The sequence below is a fragment of the Neocloeon triangulifer genome, unplaced genomic scaffold (genome assembly GCF_031216515.1).
Source record: "Neocloeon triangulifer isolate White Clay Creek 2 clone unplaced genomic scaffold, ASM3121651v1 ptg000002l, whole genome shotgun sequence".
Lineage (NCBI taxonomy): Eukaryota > Metazoa > Arthropoda > Insecta > Ephemeroptera > Baetidae > Neocloeon > Neocloeon triangulifer.
Genome location: NW_026775545.1, coordinates 8,405,207 through 8,425,200, shown reverse-complemented (window position 1 = coordinate 8,425,200; position 19,994 = coordinate 8,405,207). Strand labels below are relative to the sequence as shown.

Genomic DNA, 19,994 nt, shown 5'->3' with positions numbered 1-19,994 from the left:
ATTTTTAGAAAAAATTTATCAGAATAAAGGATTTTAAATTAATGAAAAATAAAAACGCGTAAAAAATCACAAATTTAATCATAATAATTACTGACATGTATTGATAAAAAAAATATAGTTTTTATTAGTGCAAAGCAACGCAATTTTAAAATGAACCAAAATACAATGTATAATGAATGATTTTTTTCTGTCGATAATCTAATCTTTAAATTTTTTAATCCAAATGAAAAGAAAGGACTGGCCGTAAAGTAGACTGATATATATATATATATTCCCGCCACTGATAAACCATTCCAACCCAACCCGCCTCCTTTGCCAAACGTGAGCGTTTCACTCTCGTCGTCGGCGTGGGCCTCTCATGAAATTGGGTCACCGCGTGGAGCTCGCTTGGTAAGTTATTCGTTCTTTTCGGATGTTGGCCGTGTTGGTGGAGAGCATCATCACATCATCAGTGGTGTCTGTGGCAATTGGAGCTGTCGGGGACTAAACTGTTAACCAGCAGCTCCAAACTAACACTAGACTCTAACTATTAATATAGACAAGAAAACTCTCCAGGTTGAAAAATGTCATTCCCATTTGAAATACAAGATGTTGAGCCTGAACTCAACAAACAATTGCTGCAGGATTTTACTGGAGAACGGACGAATTTCTTACAGGTAAAATTAAATAAATCATGATAATTTATTTTAAATATTTATTTCTTTTTTCTTTTTTTCTATAGGTTGGCCCAAAAAAATATTTCTTGCCTTCCAAATACAGGGAGCAGGGTCCTGAAATCTTCAACTTTAAGGTACGGCCTGATGATGTCTGGATTGCAACTTATCCTCGTTCAGGTAAGAGGTGCAAATAAAAAATTAGAGGCAAGGCAAATGTATATAAGTTATAAACTTATTAAATTTCAAATTGACTTGATTGAATTTTATTTAATCATTTTATAAATTGAAAAAAAATATTAGATTAAAATCTGTATTCTATTATTTACAGGTACAACTTTGATGCAAGAAATGCTATGGTTACTAGCGAATGATTTGGACTATAAAACAGGCAATGAAATTCCTTTGGTTGCAAGGGCACACTTCATCGAGTATTGTTCTTATGTTTTGAATTGAAAGAAGATTAAATTTTTATAATAGGTTTGGCATCCTGGTACATGACGATCTGCTAGCGGAAATTCTCAAATTGGTCGAGGGGGATCCTGAGAGGACAAAAATTGCACGCGAGTTTGCTGCCAACAGGGTGCCAGTGCTAGACGAGATGCCCTCGCCAAGGGTCATCAAAACGCACCTCCCTTTTTCTTTGCTACCGCCAAATTTACTTCAGACAGCAAAAGTATAATTCTTTCTTTTTTAAATTGAATTTTGTATAATTAGTAAATTTAGGTGGTCTATGTTGCTCGCAATCCGAAAGATATGATTGTTTCGTTTTTCCACCACAACCGGCTGCTCAGGACTCAGGGGTACAACAAGGATTTTGCCCGCTACTGGGATTATTTTGAAAAAGATTTGTGTAAACAAAGAAGCCTAGAATTGAAAAAATTTTACAATCCATATTAATTTTCAGTGCCTTGGACGCCTTTTTGGGAGCACATTAAAGAGGCGTGGGAACTGAGGGAAGAGAAAAATCTCCTTTTCCTGTTTTACGAGGATTTGGTTGATGTAATTTTTTAAATTTGAAACAGTAACAGAATTTAAAGGGATTCTTGTTAAGGATCTACCTGGGTGCATTAAAAAAGTATCAGACTTTTTGGGTAAGAAAATGACTGCAGATGACGTGCATAGATTGGCAAACCACCTGCACATTGACAACTTCCGCAAAAACCCATCCACCAACCTGGATGCAGAAAATTTGCCTGGACTGAGAGTTCAAGGGGAGCAGGACTTCATCAGGAAAGGTGTGACTATACTATTAGCCTATTTTTTTCCAATAACTCATGTGCAAATTTTAGGGAAAAACGGCAGCTGGAAAGAGGAATTGTTCACGTCTGAGCTGATAGCTCGAGCAGACAAGTGGATTTCAGAAAATATGTCCCAGATCCCCGACTTTGCATTTCCTACCCCTTAAACTGAAACGATTTTTTTTAGAGACGTGGGTTTATTATTCCACAAAAAAGGAACAGCTTATTCTTTAACGGTGATAGATTTGACAATACCTTCCCCTAGAATCTTGACGTCTTCCACAAACACATCTTTGCTGAGCTCCATCTGCTTTGGCGGCTTCGGAATGTGTCCATTTACATGAGAGACCTTAATTTGTATTTAATATTAAAGTCATGTATCAATATTGAATAAACAAATACTTACTCTAAATTCTTGAGTCTGCAATACATTAGGCTTGAATAAAACTCCTATCTGACTGCCTCCGTGTCGATCACAGAAAAATAAGGCGTGGTCAGAATATGTGTCCTGTGATGCGCCAATTTCATTTCAGTACAAATAAAATATTTATAAAATTAACTTTTCTCACCCTTAGCTCTTGCAAGAAACACTGTACAAGGTCCAAACCAACAACTGGAATTCGATCTCCAATTTGAGTTGCTTTTGACCTATCAGGCTGGACAGCATCTAGGGACTCTTCGCGCCTCAAACAATGAGGCTGGAGGTCAATTACAATGTCGAAAATGTTCATAGGGGTGCGGAATATCAACTGAAAAATACGATAGATACCTTTGCAATTGGAGAAATATAAAAATAATAAAAACTACCTTGTAGTCCAAGTTTTCATTGGATAAAAGCTCATTATCAAAAGTCTGCAGAGACGCCTTGGCCAATTGGGTGAGCCTGTAAAGAATCTGACTGCTGGGAGCGTGTTTGGTCCACACCGTTCCAGAACGAGTTTCTGGTGTGACTATGAACAAAGGAGGCAGAGTACTCCTTTCGCTGTTGAATCTGTTTTCAATCTCAACTATTTCGGGCCCTGAAATTAAAAATAATGGAATGATACTGTTCAATAATAATGAGCAAGTAAAAATTTCAATTAAAAATATTAAAATCCGAATTTTATACTTTTCAACTCTTCTCTGAAATTTAGTATGATGGGCTCTGAAGTCCAGGGGCCTTTGGCAAGCATTTGCAAAAATCTGATGAAAGCTGTTTGCGGCTGCATGGGTGGTTGATAGGGTTCTGGAGTAAGATAGGTCGAAGCCATCAGCAGCTCAACACAAGTCTCTGGCATCAGCGTTTCGTCCAGCAGCAAGTGTGAGGAGACCCAGCGTTTTGCCAAGCAACTGGCAGGACCTAGGGAAGGGTAGGTCATGTGCAACCTGAAATCAAATTTAATAAAAAAAAAAAAAAAATAAATAAATAAAGATCAATGATTTTTTAATAATTGTAAAGTCTTAGTTAATTTAAAAATAGAAGCTTAGGGGACAAATCTAATTATTTTTTTAAGCAACCTTTTCAACTAACAAAAAAATCATTATTAGAAATGACAAGAACGAGCTTTTACTTACCCATGAAGAGCAGACGTTAACTTAGGCAAGTGCTGGTATTTCATTTCAAGGGCAAGAGATTCTTCTGTGTCCTTATATTTGATCAGCCCTTGAGGGGTGGTCATTTCTTTCAACAGCGAAATCTCTCTGGCGTGATAAACTTGCATCCGAAAAACGAATCCCTCCTGCATCATAGACTTTAGAAAATGCTAAATTGCGATGAAATTAGGAACAACCTTCAAAACATCAATGTGGGTTGGATAAGGTTGGGAAATGAGTTTGGCCTGTTGCTTGAGGATCTCTCCAAGTTTGACGTAAAAAGCGGCTTTAATTCTACGCACAGCCTCCAAGTCCTCGGGCCATTTGCTGCTCAGGGCCAGCGTCAGGATAACTGAAATTAAAAATGTATTTTACACAATTTGTTTGATCAAGTTTCACAATCTCACCAGGAATTGGAGCGATGTATTTGTTTTTGCTTTCACTAGTAGTCAAAGCCACCGTTTCAAAATTACCCTTACTCTTGAAGGCCGTATAAGGTCTCGGAGGGAAGGGGTCCGAGTATCGAAGACATGGGGCAGCACCCTGGACAGAGGCTATGTCCAGTGGCAGACCTTCCAACTGCATCAACTGCCGCCCTAGAGCATCACTTGCCTGCAAAATCCAGTTCAGTTGGAGATGAGATTTTTATTTGGCAAAGCAATGCAGTAAACAATGAAAAATTATCTACTAAAATAATTATCTTTAAATTAACATTGCTATACCTATTTGAAAGTTACTTAAAAATCTGGTTGAGAAATTTATTTATTGTTTAAAATTTTTAAATTGCTAGCAAAATATACAAATCAGCAAGAATATAAAAAGCTTCTTTTCCGAGAATTTAAATTTCTTAAAACATATAATTGACAATATTACCTTTGTGATGGCTAACGCGCCATTCTCACCCTCACTTAGCTCCAAAATGGACTCAAACTGGTCAGCAACATACACAAAACTTCCAGTGTCAAGCCCCAGGTGCTTTTGAGCCACAAAAGAAACAACCTCCTTGCAGATGAGCCTTCTTTGGGCCATGCCTCCCCCTGACCAGACGACCGCCTCGCACACGCTGCCATCCTGGAAACGCCGAAGCTCTGATTTTTCACCCCAGAACTCACGAAATGCTCTAGCCTCAGGAAGGTTTGCCACAGGTCCCTTTGTAAGCAGGGCAAGGGCGTGTTCAGGGTCAAGAGCCAGGCCAATGACCAAAGGCTGTTCAAAGGGGTCGGGTGGGTCGTCCACTAGAGACCATGATGGTGCTTGCGAGAGCTGACTGCAGATGAGGTGGACCCTCTGGCCAAGCGCCTGACTCAGCACAGAGACCATAGCACGCTGTGCCAACCATGGGCCACTGGTGTCAAGACGAGCAGGGGCGTCCATGTGCTTCTCTGCCTTTTTCACCGATGACGCCTCTATGCTGGAATATTAAAAAAAAAAAATGATTTTCAATTTCATTGGAAATAATTGAAAAAAAAAAATCATTTAAAAAGGGAAGTCAACACTCAAGTTTTCCTTTTACTATTTAAAATCAGAAATTTTAATGTTGTTTGATCTCTCACCTTAAGATGTGGTCAAATTGTCTGTAGAAGGGCATTTTAGTCATAAAAAGTGCCGTAAAACTATTTATGTTGTGGTTGTCGAGGCACTTGATGGCAACAGAGCTCTCTTGCTTGACCTAAATGAAACATTTAATTAATCACTCCTATTTTACAATTGAAGTTAACAAACCTGCAGAAACGTTTCTTTACTCATGTTTCCACAAATATTTACGTATCCAGTTACATCAACAAAAACAACATCATACAAAAGATGGAAATCTTCAATCGACGGACCAGTTGAACTTTGGCACAAACTTATTCCGTTTGTCGTCCAATCCTCTTTAGCTATATCAAGTTAAATTTTTAAATACCTTCTTATTAAATAATCAAAAATATTACCAAGATAGTTCCAAGCGTTCCTGACAACCTGATAGCTGCTCATGACAGCACTCAGCTTGCGAGTTTTCAGCAAATGGGCAATGTACATGGATATGATGTAGCCAGAAAAAGCACCGAAACCTTGATCTAGTCCCCTCTGCTTTAGCCAAACCTTGAGCAACATGATGCCTTCGGAGAGAGCTTTCTGCTCTTGCATTGCCTCAAGACGCCACTGCTCGTTTTCAGTCAGCGCTGCGTCAAGCGCCAGGCTGCGGTTGTAAAACTGACTTGGCAAATCAATGGCTGAAATTTATTCAAGTTTTAAATGACTACTATTTGATCCAAAAAAATTAATATCATCATACCATCTTCGTCCTCTTTGCCTGTGGCCCACTTGCTCTTGATGTTTGCCCTGTCAGGCCCCAGCTGGCTCATTTTGAAACATTCGGCCTCAGGGACAAAGAGAAGTCTCACTTTGATGTGCTTTCCAAGTTTCTCCTCACACTGCAGCACCAAAATCGGCTTCCATGGGTCTCCCTCAAGAAGAGAAAATTCCAGACTGCCAGCCAAGTTACTTGTTTGTAGTTTAGAGGCGACGTAACTTGCGTACAGTGCTCTTTTCAGGATATACCTTTGGTTTTGGAAGTCGGACCGTAGAAATGAAGCCTACCAAATAAAATGTTTAAATTACAAGATTGTGAATATTTTTTATTTTATTAAAGGAGTTTTGCACAACTCACCTTGGGCATTTCAACCCTGACGTCAATTTCGATATTTGGGGCAAGACAGCAGTTGGCAGCATAAGAACCAACGACAGAAACAGATGCAGGTTTAAAAAATGTGAAAGTTCCAATAAACTTTGAGAGATCCACGTTGACTGGAATTGTGACATTAGATTTCTTCAGCCAAGACAGGTTCGACAAATCAAATTCTTGAGATTTTTTCAAGTTGCCCAGAAACGTTTGCAGCTGTGCAAACCAGCCTTGGAACCTCTTCTTGTGCTTCTCCTTCACCTGGACTTCTTTCATCATTTCCTCTATCTGATTAGAAGAAAAATTAGATAATTGCAGTACTTTAAAGTTAGGGATGATTTTAATTTACCTCCAATCTGAACAAGTTTGAGTGGAACAGATTTTCAGTTTCCCGCAGACGGGTCATTTCTTCTGCAGTCGGTGGTTTGAATAGCTCCTTCTTTAACTTCTTTTTCTTGCTCTCTCCTCCCTGCAAGGTATCCATACAAAAAAATTTAAATCTCAAACTTGTAAAGGGATTAATTTTAATTTATGTTACAGCGGAAGGACTGATAGGAGGCAAGAGACGTTTCTTAGACTTTGAACCATTAGCAGATGATTCTTCTTCTTCGTTTGACTCGCTCTCCGTACCCATCTCTTCTTTGCCGACATTGTCATCCTCTTCATAATCCTGACTTTCTCCCGAATCACTATCTTCCTTATCTACCATCTTCATACTGAAAATAAGAACAAGATAATAAAAAGCTGAACAGGCAAAGAGAATTAAAGCCAACAAGGAAAGAGGTGGGAACAAAATGTGAAAAATTTTGCAGTCCAGCTCATGAAACAAACTTGGAAGTTTGGTAGTTTCAGATGCGATGGAAAAAACATAAATATTTATCTATAAAATTACATGAAAATTTCAATTATTCTATACTACATACTACAAAAGAACGGATTTATATACACTAATATACAGCACTGCGGACTGCGGTTTCAGGACCAATTCAGGACTCTTGTTGCTTGATAGCGACAACACGTGTTAAAGTTTACCTTTTGGGTGTACCAAAAATAAGTCTTTTATTTTAACACTTGCGAGTATGGCGCTGCTGTAGTACCAAAATTATACATCTAATTTTTCATTTTGACACCAGGTAGTGCTCACGTGTAGCTTCTCCCACTGCTGCCGCCACTGTCAGCGGCGCGAAAATAAAGTCAGCAAGCAGCTTTAACAAAGAAGCATAGGATAATACACGGATATTATTGGTGCTAATTAATTTGATGATATTAATTTTGTAAAATGACACAATTATTTTTAGTGAATAAAACAATGAAATATCGTCTTATGAGATTAAAAAGAAAAATAAAAATAGATACTGAAATTTTAGTGTGAAAATCACTATTCTTTTAAAATTAAAAAATTAAATTTTAATTCAAAAAATATATCTGACCATTTTAAAAGTTTTTGAATAAACTCAGAAACAGTCGATTAAAAAAGAATCTTTGATTAGAAAAAAATTAAGTCGCGTGTGTCTTTCGCTGCCTCTTTTATCAGCAGCAGTCAAATCGGACCTGCTGAGAAAATCTCAGCGGCTGAAAATTAAAAAAGAAAAATAAATTTAACCTTAACTATAAAAAATTAGTAGCGCGTAGCGTTCGCTGACTTTTTGATCAACAGAAGTCCAGTCATCTCTGCTGAGAAAAATCTCAGCGGCAGACGAGTTGAGACGAGTAAAAAAAAATAGACCTGTAATTTGAAAATTTAGTCGAGCAATTCGTACGCTGACTTTTATATCAGCAGAAGTCCAGTCAGACCTGCTGAGAAAAATCTCAGCGGCAGACGAGTAAAAAAAATAGACCTGCAATTTGAAAATTTAGTCGAGCAATTCGTGCGCTGACTTTTATATCAGCAGAAGTCCAGTAAGACCTGCTGAGAAAAATCTCAGCGGCAGACGAGTAAAAAAAATATACCTTAATTTGAAAATTTAGTCGAGCAATTCGTACGCTGACTTTTATATCAGCAGAAGTCCAGTTAGACCTGCTGAGAAAAATCTCAGCGGCAGACGAGTAAAAAAAAATAGACCTGTAATTTGAAAATTTAGTCGAGCAATTCGTACGCTGACTTTTATATCAGCAGAAGTCCAGTCAGACCTGCTGAGAAAAATCTCAGCGGCAGACGAGAAAAAAAAATAGAGCTGTAATTTGAAAATTTAGTCGAGCAATTCGTACGCTGACTTTTATATCAGCAGAAGTCCAGTAAGACCTGCTGAGAAAAATCTCAGCGGCAGACGAGTAAAAAAAAATAGACCTGTAATTTAAAAATTTAGTCGAGCAATTCGTACGCTGACTTTTATATCAGCAGAAGTCCAGTCAGACCTGCTGAGAAAAATCTCAGCGGCAGACGAGTAAAAAAAATAGAGCTGTAATTTGAAAATTTAGTCGAGCAATTCGTACGCTGACTTTTATATCAGCAGAAGTCCAGTAAGACCTGCTGAGAAAAATCTCAGCGGCAGACGAGTAAAAAAAATAGACCTTTAATTTGAACACTACCATATATTCAGTCTAACCCAAGGCCACCGCCGCCACCGGCGTAGCCCGCTCAGCTAAGTGTCGAAGTACAAGACACCATAGAAGACCAAGCTATGTCGGATCGAGCCAGTGTGCCGCCACACACTTTCCCACAATGATGCCCAGACAAAACGAACTGAAGAAAATCATAGGTGAGATTGAATGGTAGTGTATGTATGTGTTGTAGTTTGTGGAGTCAGCAGAGATCGCCACAGTCTAAGGTGAATTTTTAGAGCACGAAATGAGCTAATCTTAAAAAGTCCAGAAATTAAGAATGAAGTGGACATAAATTGGGTGGTGCCTTCTGCACCACTAATAAAGGGCACAGGCCGACAAGACTTTGTCTTGGCCTGACCATAAAAAAATAAAAATAATAATAATGAGTTTTAAAATATTGTCTTGCAAACCTTAAATGAAAATTTGGTTTACTTTATTTAATAAAAATATAAGCAAAGTTTTCGAATGGGTGCCGTTTAATAACTTCACAGCGGCTGAGTTTTTTCAGTAACTCATAAATTCATGATGCATGCAATCTTATTACATAATCGAAATGAAATCCAAATACTTAGGTAATATAATAAGTGAAACCATTATATTAGACAATTTCATAGCTATGCTCAATGAAACGAGAAAAAATTGGACTACATTCAGTCGAACAATATTTACAGCTCAAATTCAAAACCCTCCTCTAAAAGTGATACAATTAATAATTTCAAATCTATAATGGAGCCAATCAATATTAAATATAACCAAGAATAAATAGGATAAAAAGCAACTAACTAGGATATTGCACCAAAAATATTTTATACAGCAACTTAATTTGTAATTCTGAACAATGAGAAGGAATTTAAGGAAGTATGAATTCTGACGAGAGAGAGGGAAGGCTGTTCTATCACAATAATTCATTAGTTAAGTGCTCATGGGAAAATGACATAAATTATATGTCAAATAAAATTTATAACACGCAACAAGAAATGCATCAATCCTGTCTGGCCTCCACCAAACAATCACTCCCCGTTGGAAATCTTCAGCATCACGGTCTGTGTTTCGGAGGTTGAATTTGGGGTGATTTCATCCACCACTGCCTCCAGCTTGCCGCCCACAAGTCTCTCTTCAAGGCCCCAATCAACCTGAGAAAATAAAAAAAATCAATGCTAGAATAAAATTTCGTTTTGATAAATTGCATACTTTAATTTTTAAACTGATACTTAAAAAAATTGCTTAAAAAATAAACAAACCTCAAGAGATGAGGACACAGACTTATGCTGAGTCACCACGTCTGGCGGCGTCTTTTTGGGCGGCGGCCACACATCATCCACTTCGATGACGTCCTTGGGCACTGCGTCCGTTTTTCGCAGACGTCTGGCCACCTTGGTGGGCGGCTCATAGTCATGGTCTTGGACGGTGCAGAGCAGCTCGTCCTGCTCGTCGTCGGCATCTGCCAAAAACGACGGGAAGTCCTCGTACTTGTTGAACAGCAGCGTCCTCGACCTGCCTGCTACGGGAGGCAACTTTTCTCCGCCGGAGAGCAGGTCCGATGTGGCCTCGTCAACGGCTGTGCTTGTGGAGTTCTGATTTGGCCGCATGTTGGGCACCACAACCAGTGCCAGGGACAGCAGCAGCACCATCAGACAGGTCGCAGGCTGCACTGGACGGCCGCCGCCGGAGGTGCCCTGAGCCACCAATGCCTGAAGCCGTCGGATCTGTGTGGACAGGACGCTGTTTTGATTCTGTAACGCCTTCAGCTTTTTGTGCAGGGAAGTGTTTTCGTCACTGCATTTCTTCACTCTAAAATAGTACAGATTTTGTAAGTTACCTTTTGTGTTTGATTAAAATATGGTTTGTACTTTTTTAGAACAATAAAGTTAAATTTATGGTCTTGAGAGAGAAAAGCAATATTTAAGAACAAACCTTTCTTCAAGTCCATCAACGTACTCCTTCTTCCTCTTTCTTGAGTCTTGTGCTGAAATTTTGTTGCGAATTTTGCGTCTAATCCTTTTCAGTTCTCGCTCCTCATGTTTTGTGAGGGGGTAATAGGCAGGCAGGGTGATTCCTTCCTTTTTCAGAAGGCGCTTCTCTTCGGCTGAAACATCAGAAACAATTTACATTAAAAAAGATGTTTAAGTCTCAAAAAACAATTTGAATTCTTAGGAATGCAACTTTCTCTTTGGATTAGCTAACAGTTAATCAATATTCAAAGTTGTAATAATTAGATAAACGGAGACAAAGCGATTATAAGATTAATGATAATGGGCATGGCAAGAACAGAAGTGAAATTACATGTGAGCTCCAAACGAGGGTATCTGGGTCCGTCGGAGTCGTCGCTGGCCGAGTCTGAGTGAGTCTCGGAGGCGGCGACGGTAACAGGGGGCGGCGACTCCACAGTGGTGCTGGACAGAGTCTGCGCTTGCACCGGCTTGACCAAAGTGGTCGGCTTGGCGCAAACCAACTTAAGTCCGGCTGGAAGTCGGCCATTGGCGCCTGAGATGATGCGGAAGGTGCGCATCGTCGTCTTGCCCTGGCTCGTCACCGGCACCAAAATCGACCGTGACGTTTTATTGTTGCCGTCGGTCGCTTTGAAAGGCGCCAGACGGACCACGCGCCGAATTTGCGTTGCAGCCTCTGTTTTTACTGTTTCTGAAATCACATGTAAAAAAAAACGTGTTTTCATCCTTTTCTATAATATGTATCATTTTTGGAAAAGTGCAGGAAAATTTTTTTAAATAGAAACAATTACAATTTAAACAATTAGTTTTTCTTGTTTTTCTTCAGTTAGGAAAGTTGAAACCAAGAACAAAGTAAATTAACCTAAAAGATCATAATAATACAAAATGTGTAACAGCAAAAAAAAATAAATAAATAAAAATATTGATAATTTAGAAAAATACATAATAATAATTTTTTCTTTCAATTTTGATTGACTTCTGAAGGAACAATAATTTATTTTAAATAAAAAAATAAAATCATTTTAATGTTTAGTTACTGTTTTTTTCTTCTTCTATCAAATTATAAAAAAAAAATCTTTATACCAGTGTACCAATTTTCTAAAACAGCTTGTCTTAAATGCTAAAGAGATAAATAAGTAAGACAAAACCAAGGAATCTTGAACAAATATTAGCTAGAATGATAATTTGATAATCTTCATAAATTAGGTTAAAACCTTGGCTAAAAAGGCTGATGCACCTTTATCTTGCACAGAAAAATTGTAATTTACAAAAAAGTAAAGAAACATTTAAAACCGATCATTTTAAACAACTTTAAATAATTTACTTGGGATTTAAAAAGTAATGAGCAACCTGAGCAACAAACTATAATTTATTCATTTTAAATTATTTTTCATTGTAAACAAGAATGTCTGGGACGAGTGTTTTGAAGTTAAAAACCCAAGTCAATAAAACTGGTCGATGGAAAGCACAAACTGCGCTTCACAAAATCAATGAAAAGAAGATAAATAATTGATGAGACAGCCACAAAACTGCCATGAATAACGAAGCGTTGCTCCGTCTGACGCAATTTTGCATTCGAGGGGTTTCCAAAAGGAATGACGCAATAAATTTAAACTTTTTCAAATGAAGTAAATGCCGTATTAAACCAATAACGAAAAGTCATTGTCTTTGTTGTCGTAAAATTTAAAATTCGAATAAATAAAAACTAACAAAGTTTCAGTTTGTTTTTAAAAATGAGTAAAAATAAACTCACTTGTGGTGAGAATGGGCTGTGGCTGTTTGGTGTGGATTTCTGTGTCGGCCGAGTAAGAAGACTCCGAGTCGGAGGCGCCGGTGTCGCTTGAGGCTGGCAACGGTGACAGCGTGTTGGGTATGGGACTGAGTTGTTGGTCGAGTTCGCTGGACATGCCGCTGTCCGAGACAGCGCTCGAGCTCACCGACGGTCCCAACTCCTCAAACATGTCGTCCAGCGGGTCCAGCAGCGGCGTCTCCAACTCGGAGCCATGCAGGATGCTGTTCAAAAAGTCGTCGCATGGGTCTGGCCAGTCCTATTGGATCAAAGTAAAAAGTAAAGGAATTAATGTAAAAATAATATTGTCAGGGAAAAACGTGTGCAATTATTTATTTCTGTACGTATTTCGCCAATTTCAACTTTTTTGCTTAAAAATAATATAAATGCATTGGACGATTTTAAGATTCAGGTTTTTTAATTTGATTAAATTATTTTGTTACTAAGGACAAGATGATTTATTGAGCTAACAATTAAAAAGAAGGGTAGGGCAAAAAAAATTGAATAAATTGTCAATTCATCCTTGTAAATTACTTGAGAACCGATTTAAATTGTCCACTAATTATAAAATTTCTAATCCCATCTAATTTTGAGAGGGAAAAAGAAGGAGAATCTTTCAATTTTTAATGTTCCTCAATAAAGTGAGTCTAATTAAATTAATATCATCGTGTGGTTTTTTTTCTTAATTAAAAATAATATCTTTTATTGTTTAAAAATATTTAGATAGGATTCTTTAAAATAATTATAATTGATTTGAAAACTTATAGAATATATAAATGTAATAGACTCTCAGCGCAGACGGAATATTTAGTCTTACTAAATAATGCAGTATGAAAGGGCATAACTGTTTTTCAGTGCATGACTCACGCATGGAGGAAAGGCCCACGCTTGTGACAATTAAATAAGCTCACCAAAGTGAGGATGATTTTTGTTTTTTACAGACTTCTTTTCTTAACAAAATTGGGCCACATCTTGAGCGTACTTTCACCGGCTTGAAGATTTTTTATTGATTTTATCAAACCGAGAGGGGAAACCTTTCAATTCCACAAGAAAAAATATTCCCGCATTTTATTTGTTTAAAATTAATAAATGATGAAATAATTAAAATTCAAATGGGACACTAAACCGAACGTGCCGGAAAATTAAATTTGTCCATATGTTCGTAGGTTTTGCATGCGTGCAAAGTGAACGTACCATGACGTCGGCGTGGATTTTCTCTTCGAAGTGGTCGGCGGGCTCGTTTTTTACTCCGTTACCCTCCAGTCTGTCCAGCAGCAAGTCGAACATGCTCATCTCGGCGGTCATAGCGCCTCAGCAGAGCTGAAAGACCACGATCGGTTAGTTTTCTCCTTCGACTGCGGCCGCCCGTCTCGCTCGCCGCCGCACCGACGTAGTAAACAGATGACGTTGACACTTCGCCGATTAAACAATTAATTTTTCCCCCACCTCTCCCTCTTTCAGTTGAGACTAAAAGTGGACAAAACAGACCGAGCTGGCCATTGTGCACCTCCACTCGAGCGTGCCTCTTTTGCAAATTAATCGGCCGAGCAGGGAATCGCCTTTTACCAAATCCAAAAAGGGCACCAGGGTACGTTAACCCTAGCCGCGGGCACGCCCTTCTGAACCGAATCAAGACGTCGGTGCCTTCAAAACGCCCGTTCTGCCCACGTCGGATAGCGAAATTCGCACAATTTCTTTTGAAATAAAAATATAAATTGCAGATACTTACGCAGCTCATGTCAAAGGGCACGAAACGCGATGGAAACGGCCGAATTCGGCTTGTGTTTACAAGACGACTTTTTCAGCTTCCAACGTGGAGGCTGTGACGTCACAAAGACACTTCGCACGCTCTGATTGGTGCGCTTCGGGTCACGTGACTCAAAACGCGAGCAAGCGCGCCAAATGAGACGCGATGTGCCTGAATTTCGACGAATTTACGCATTGAATTGCGCAGATTGCGTGGGAAAACGCGCTTTTCCGACTTTCTGACGCAATACGCATTGACACGTAACGCTTTTTACATCAACTTAAAGGCATGCTCAGAATTCAAATATATTTTGTTAAAAATTAAAGATACTGTTAATTACGTTAATTATTTGCACTGCTGAAAAAACAGAAATAAAAATTATGTTTTCACTGTTTTTTTTTACCCTGCAGAAAAAAAATCATGTTTTGATTCAGTGTAATTCAAATTTTAATGTCATTATACAACTCCTAACACTTTTGAACTTCTCAAGAGATTTGAAAATTTAAAATTTTTGTTTTTCAATATTTGATTAACACAAAAATTAATACAAGAGTAAATCAATATGTATTTAATTATTAGAGAATAATACAATAAATGAATTCCGAAGATGTTTTGAAAGTTTATTGTTTTTTTTATTATGAACAGCAACAGCAACTGAAAATAATAAAGAAGTTCACAGATGACTGAAGAAACACATTGTGAATACATACTGCACTTAATGCCGTGTTTTTTTTTTTTAATTACAATAATATGCATATGTATATAACATTTACACTTTGTAGAAAAAGGAAAGAAGAAGTAACTGGTTTAAAATTTTCTCTGCACATATTACAGCAACCAAAACATGAATTTTATAATCACGTACTTGACAAAAGATTAAAATTCAGAATTTAATCAATCTGTTTTAATTCCATTCAATGACTAAAATTCTCCTGAAATGAACACCTCTTTTGCTTCAGTTTAAAATTATAGGATCCTCACTTCTTCTTTGACTTGGAGTACATTTTTTTTACCTGTGCAATTGCCACCAACGTTTCCTGCTGCTATATTTCAGCGGAACAGATCTCTTTTTATATGAACCGAAGTGGGAACTGCATTAAATATTATCCTCTTTTTTTATTTTGAAATGACAGCAGTTTTATCACAAACCCCATCTGTCCCTAGTGCATGTGTCGATCAGTATACCCTGCTCAGTGAGACCCAATCACGGATTATTAAGAGCTCCTAAAATTGCCACTGAGCCTGACGCAGCATTATTGTTTTAAAACATTTTTATCCATCAATTGCGTTGGGTACCACTGCCTTTTATTTCGTCGATTCTTTACTCTATTTTCATGTATTTGATTCAAAATATTAATTGATATGATAGTATCATCATTCCCAATATTTTGCTACAGATACCAAAATAAACAGACATATTATTTCGCTTTTATACAGATTCTCAGGGAAAAGCATGGTTGAATTTTTCATCTCACAATCATTGTACATACGACTAATAAGACCATGCTCAAGGAAGCTCCGCGCCAATCTAATGTAATTCTCAAGGGCCACCCCTGGAACTTTGGAATCTATGCCGTTTTGATTTAAAATATAATTTATGTGAAGGAGTGACCACTTTTGGAGCCGACATCAGAATCTCGAAAAAAAGTCCCTCCAGTGAAATCTTGGAGCCCAACTTATTAACTTTTTAGCAGAAATCTCACATTTTGTATGTATTGCACTTATTGTTCGAAAGTTTGAAAGATCAATTAAAAAACCATTTGTACAAAAGACTGACGAAACTACAAGTATTGTACATTTTACATATTATTTTTCTCATATATTATGCCTTCAAGTGTTGTTTTTTTCTGTTTACAATCTAGATTGGCTTGTTATCCGTAAATATCACTCGCAAGTTTCACTTCTTTCGCAGCTAAAATGACGAATAAATTATTACGATATAGGGAGAAAGCGTCTTTTCACGCACTTTTCCGACTGGTTAATTTAGTCCGAGTCTGAGCTGGGCGGGTCGTGGAATTCACTAAGGTCAATGCCGTTGATGAGATTTTTGCTGATGGCGTGCTCGAGCAGCGCCAGGTGGCAGAAAACGTATTGGTCTGGCATTTGTATGCTGTAGGCTCGCTGAGAGCGGATTTTTTCCACAGTTCCACGCACGTCCACCGACCCGGCGTCTTCCAGTCGACTTATGCAAATATCCAAGGTACAAAAAGTTCCTGAAATAGAAAAACCTATAAGAATCCACGGGAAAACAATAAATAATTATACAAAAATTTTCAACATATTTCAAAGTATTTTAAAATAGATAAAATTCTGCAAAAGGTTATTTGATTTTCTAAAATGAATTTACGAAATTCTTTCCTCAAAAATTAGGACTTAGGACCCCTTGACCATTCGCAGAAAATAATGTAAAATAAAGTCAGTGATTTAAAACATTATAATCATAATTAAAATAAATTTTCTAACCAGTTCTGCCGATTCCAGCACTGCAGTGGACAATAATTGGAGGGCCTCTAGGGTGTCCGGCCCAAGTATCGCCCAGGTCGGCCACCATCTTGCTTTGTTCATTTCTGACTGTGTTGAGGAAACTGAGCATGGCCGTGGCCGTATCAGGAACACCATAGTCAGGCCAAGCCAGGAACTGGAAGTGGCACAATTCTCTAGTCTCGTCCGTCTGCAATTATTCAAAATAATTAATTTCTCATCAATTTTTTAGTTTAAAAGTCTACCTTGGTGTTGGTGATGAAGATTTTGAAGCGAGTGTAGTCCCCGAGTTGCTCAACAGCTTGGGTTGTGACTTGGAAATCGCCGTGCGTGTCTTTTCCACCTTCTTCGGCAGGCCAGTACTGGCCACACTTGGTCCTGCCACGCTCCACAACACGAGTCGTCATCACGACAACCAGGACGTGCTGCTCCCACACCATCCGCCAGAAGTCTTCAAATGTCTTTGGCAAAGGACCTGAAATTTTTTAATATATTCAATGAGGTTCATTCATCCGTAAACAATTTTTTTGATTTGGAAAAACCAGTCTAGGCTAGAAATAACAATGCCATTGTCCAATTTAATCAATTTAAGTGACTAAGGACTTTGTTAAAAATTAAGAAATTTATTAGAAAATTTAACTAGCCATTTCTTAAAATTTTTAAAGATTACACATTTATTTTCTTTTAAAACCTCTACGAAATTTAACAAAAGTTAAAAATTATATTAATAATTTAAAGGTTTTTTTTGCATAAAATGATTAATTGTGATTAATTTACCTTGCGTTGAAATGAAAGCATTCTTTTGCTTGTAGCCATCCACGAAGTTGGCATTAATATAGTCTGAAGTGGGGTCATTGGGGTCAGACTGGGAAAGGATGACTCGGGAGTGGTCAAAGCAAAGCACATCCGTGTATCGGTTTTTGGGCAGGTTGTTGCGTAGTCTGTAAAATGAAAACAAAATTAGAGACGGTTAATAGCAAAAATCAAGCAAAGGTTAATTAAGGAGCAGTTATAAATCATAGAAAATCAAGTAATGCCTTTAAAATTTAATATGTGAAAAAAGAACAAAAATTGTAAAAAAAATTGATTTCAGTTTAATTTTTTGTGATGCACTTTAATTGAAATCAGCTTTTCCTCAATTAACTTTATGAGTGGTTTATTACCCTCACAGAGGAAAAAACAAATTTCCTGCTGCTCTATTTCTACGAAAATAATAAACCAATTATAAATTCATTGAGGAAAAGTATCACTCAATTTAAAAATTTGAAAATATCATAAACAAACCCTCATTCTCAGTCTGATTTTTTATAGTTTTAACTTTAAATTGAATTGGAATTTTTTCTATGGCTACATCTTTTTTTTCTAAAATAACACCAAAAAATATATGGCTATTTTTAAATTTGAATAATTTGTGCTCACTTGGCATGGTTAAAAGTGCCATCAGGCGGTTTGCTCCTGATGTCAGTGTACTCAAGTCTGAGGCCAGTGCGTCCTTTGCTTTGGACCATTTGGACAAACTGCTCGAGATCCTGTCCGCGAGCATCGTCTGCGCCTCCGTGCAAACTGTCGTCGTCAGAAAAGCCACTGCTGGCTGAAGAGGAGGCAGGTGGCGCCGGCGACGACAGCGCCTCGGCGCTGCTGCCGTTCCAGCACGAATCGTTTCCGTTGTGCAGGTCGCGCGGCGTGATTTCGTCCAGGACGACGTCATCCTCGTCGTCTGGCTGCCCATTCTTCAGGGTCATCGAGGGGACGGTTTGTTGATCGACCGCGAGCTCGGACACCGCCCCGCCAGCAGGGCTGCCCATCCGCTCACCCTGAAAAAAGAGTAATTTTTATAATTTCATCCAACAGGAAACAAAATTAATTGAATTTAATTTTTTAGCCTAATAAATTTAATGAAGGCTGTAAATTATTCTGGAGCGAATTTTTGGTTTATCAATTTTAAAAGTCTTTCAATAAGAATAACAAAAAAATTAGAACCGCTTTGTTCTTTCAGAAGATCCACCCAAATTGGAAATCAAGTTGATAATTTTTATCTTAGAATTAACAAGTTTCAGATCGAAGCCTATCAAATCCCATGGCAATAAAAAGTGACAAACCTTGCTCAGAATAACCATCATTATCACGCCAGTCCCAAGGAGAATAAAAACTATTTTTTTCACAACTCTAACCATTGCGCTTTGTAACGACTGATATTATTTTCCCAACTCTGTAGTTGTTGTTGCTCCCAGCTGGCAATTTTTGCGTACTAGTCAAATTTACAATTAGAATGGACTCGTGTCCAAAGATAAGCGTGGCGTCTTTTTAAAACTTACAATCTGGTCTTGTTCTTTTCTTTCTGCCTCAAACACCTTCTTAAAAAAAAAGAAGAGGCGAGAGAAGCACTATTGATTAATCTGGGGGCGACGGACGCCGAGTTTCGATTGGGCCAAGGTTAAATTTAGGTTGCCGGCTCTGCTTTGATGCAGAGCTGGTTGCATACCCGCCGCCCACACTTCTTGTCTCCCGCGGCCAATTCTCTCAGCCTTGGGCAATAAAGCCGAGCTGAGGCAAGGGAGTCTTTGCATTCTTCGCAGGATGCTTCATTAAAAGGGAAACTCTGGGAATTTCGTCACGGGTCTAAAATTGGCTCGTCTTTTGCCGAGTTTCTTTATAGAAAATAGTTGTGAAGTTTCCTCGCTAAACAAAGGAAGACATTCAATTTTATGAGATCTAACGATCGAGATTTTTCAAATTCTTAACCAGCTTTTTTATAGAGGAATTAACTGCACATTTTTTTTTTATAAAATTAAGAAATAAATAATATAAAAAATATCAAAAATTTATTACCGTTTTTATCAAATTTTTTTTATTATTTTTATTTTGATGGTTAAATTAATAATTAATTAAATTGTCTTTACCAGGTTTGCCGAGTCTAGTGTCGCTTGAGTTGCAGGAGCGGTCGGCGCCAGGTCATTGTCGTGCCGGTTGGTCATAGACTTGAGGCAGAGCCGCAACCACGCCGCATGATCTACTGCCAAGGATCCGCCCAGGGAGCGCGGGAGTGCGTGCCGGGGAATGTGTGCAGTGAGCTGCAAGACAAAGGCTCAATTACTTGTTGTGATGCACACCCTGTTCGTTTGCGGCCAAGACTGAAAGGAAAAAGGTGGAGAAAAGTAGCGACGACCACTCGTCAGCCGAGATAAGCATTTTTATCGCTTTTATCTCTGGTAAAGAGAGAGAGAGGATGACGAGCGGACGGCCTCGGGAGGACGGACTGACTGCTGGCTTTCGCGCATTTGCATCACAAAAAGTGCAGCGGATCTCAGCGTTTTGCCCACTTTGGTGAGGGAAAATCCTGGATTTGCAAAAGTCGT

The 19,994-nt window shown here is 38.3% G+C and overlaps 4 protein-coding genes across 8 annotated transcripts in view; 1 reads left to right on the top strand and 3 right to left on the bottom strand.

Annotated features, from left to right (window-relative positions):
• Positions 1–246: 246 nt before the first annotated feature.
• On the top strand, positions 247–2,310 carry LOC132205275 (sulfotransferase 4A1-like). Of its 2 annotated transcripts, XM_059634232.1 has the most exons (9): positions 247–390; positions 556–656; positions 722–833; positions 985–1,084; positions 1,134–1,329; positions 1,380–1,506; positions 1,561–1,655; positions 1,708–1,891; positions 1,946–2,310. In XM_059634232.1, exons 2-9 carry the CDS (start codon positions 564–566, stop codon positions 2,059–2,061), a joined length of 1,023 nt encoding a protein of 340 aa, XP_059490215.1. In that variant the 5' UTR covers positions 247–390; positions 556–563; the 3' UTR covers positions 2,062–2,310. The 2 variants fall into 2 exon arrangements, with proteins under 2 accessions (XP_059490215.1, XP_059490214.1); XM_059634231.1 differs by lacking the exon at positions 247–390 and having other exon boundaries at positions 401–656.
• On the bottom strand, positions 2,072–7,180 carry LOC132205274 (nucleolar protein 6). 3 transcript variants are annotated; one of them, XM_059634228.1, is made up of 17 exons: positions 7,075–7,180; positions 6,667–6,844; positions 6,478–6,597; positions 6,117–6,416; positions 5,742–6,042; positions 5,398–5,679; positions 5,189–5,343; positions 5,020–5,135; positions 4,340–4,877; positions 3,874–4,078; positions 3,664–3,818; positions 3,449–3,612; positions 3,003–3,259; positions 2,702–2,913; positions 2,464–2,643; positions 2,301–2,402; positions 2,072–2,243 (listed from the first exon to the last, which is right to left on the bottom strand). In XM_059634228.1, the coding sequence occupies exons 2-17, from the start codon at positions 6,841–6,843 to the stop codon at positions 2,118–2,120; spliced, it is 3,390 nt and encodes a 1,129-aa protein (XP_059490211.1). In that variant the 5' UTR covers position 6,844; positions 7,075–7,180; the 3' UTR covers positions 2,072–2,117. The 3 variants fall into 3 exon arrangements, with proteins under 3 accessions (XP_059490211.1, XP_059490212.1, XP_059490213.1); XM_059634229.1 differs by having other exon boundaries at positions 7,052–7,166; XM_059634230.1 differs by lacking the exon at positions 7,075–7,180 and adding an exon at positions 6,902–6,920.
• A 1,950-nt stretch (positions 7,181–9,130) lies between these two features.
• Positions 9,131–14,267, bottom strand: LOC132202471 (cyclic AMP-responsive element-binding protein 3-like protein 2). Its single transcript, XM_059629418.1, has 7 exons — positions 14,140–14,267; positions 13,605–13,730; positions 12,375–12,669; positions 10,956–11,312; positions 10,587–10,758; positions 9,914–10,463; positions 9,131–9,805 (listed from the first exon to the last, which is right to left on the bottom strand). The coding sequence occupies exons 2-7, from the start codon at positions 13,713–13,715 to the stop codon at positions 9,683–9,685; spliced, it is 1,608 nt and encodes a 535-aa protein (XP_059485401.1). The 5' UTR covers positions 13,716–13,730; positions 14,140–14,267; the 3' UTR covers positions 9,131–9,682.
• Positions 14,268–14,754: 487 nt separating this feature from the next.
• Positions 14,755–19,994, bottom strand: part of LOC132202462 (tyrosine-protein phosphatase non-receptor type 9) — a 49,948-nt gene continuing 44,708 nt past the window's right edge. For both annotated transcript variants that reach the window (XM_059629396.1, XM_059629405.1), the window contains exons 6-11: positions 19,539–19,709; positions 18,058–18,452; positions 17,416–17,579; positions 16,884–17,113; positions 16,621–16,828; positions 14,755–16,370 (exon numbers count right to left, since the gene is read on the bottom strand). In XM_059629396.1, the coding sequence (XP_059485379.1) occupies positions 16,141–16,370; positions 16,621–16,828; positions 16,884–17,113; positions 17,416–17,579; positions 18,058–18,452; positions 19,539–19,709 (1,398 nt within the window). In that variant the 3' untranslated portion in view covers positions 14,755–16,140. The remainder of the gene's footprint in view (positions 16,371–16,620; positions 16,829–16,883; positions 17,114–17,415; positions 17,580–18,057; positions 18,453–19,538; positions 19,710–19,994) is intronic.

What these genes read in the sequence shown, in the direction of transcription:
- LOC132205274 (XM_059634228.1), bottom strand. Translation starts at nt 6,843, where the DNA reads ATGAAGATGGTAGATAAGGAAGATAGTGATTCGGGAGAAAGTCAGGAT. An exon ending in TTAACGTCTGCTCTTCATGG is followed by an intron (nt 3,260 to 3,448) that starts GTAAGTAAAAGC and finishes ATTTGATTTCAG; the next exon opens with GTTGCACATGACCTACCCTT. An exon ending in GTTTCTTGCAAGAGCTAAGG is followed by an intron (nt 2,403 to 2,463) that starts GTGAGAAAAGTT and finishes GGCGCATCACAG; the next exon opens with GACACATATTCTGACCACGC.
- LOC132202471 (XM_059629418.1), bottom strand. Translation starts at nt 13,715, where the DNA reads ATGACCGCCGAGATGAGCATGTTCGACTTGCTGCTGGACAGACTGGAG. An exon ending in ACAGCCCATTCTCACCACAA is followed by an intron (nt 11,313 to 12,374) that starts GTGAGTTTATTT and finishes ATGTGATTTCAG; the next exon opens with AAACAGTAAAAACAGAGGCT. An exon ending in CTGTGTCCTCATCTCTTGAG is followed by an intron (nt 9,806 to 9,913) that starts GTTTGTTTATTT and finishes TTATTTTCTCAG; the next exon opens with GTTGATTGGGGCCTTGAAGA.
- LOC132205275 (XM_059634232.1), top strand. Translation starts at nt 564, where the DNA reads ATGTCATTCCCATTTGAAATACAAGATGTTGAGCCTGAACTCAACAAA. An exon ending in TTATTTTGAAAAAGATTTGT is followed by an intron (nt 1,507 to 1,560) that starts GTAAACAAAGAA and finishes ATTAATTTTCAG; the next exon opens with TGCCTTGGACGCCTTTTTGG. An exon ending in GCAGGACTTCATCAGGAAAG is followed by an intron (nt 1,892 to 1,945) that starts GTGTGACTATAC and finishes TGCAAATTTTAG; the next exon opens with GGAAAAACGGCAGCTGGAAA.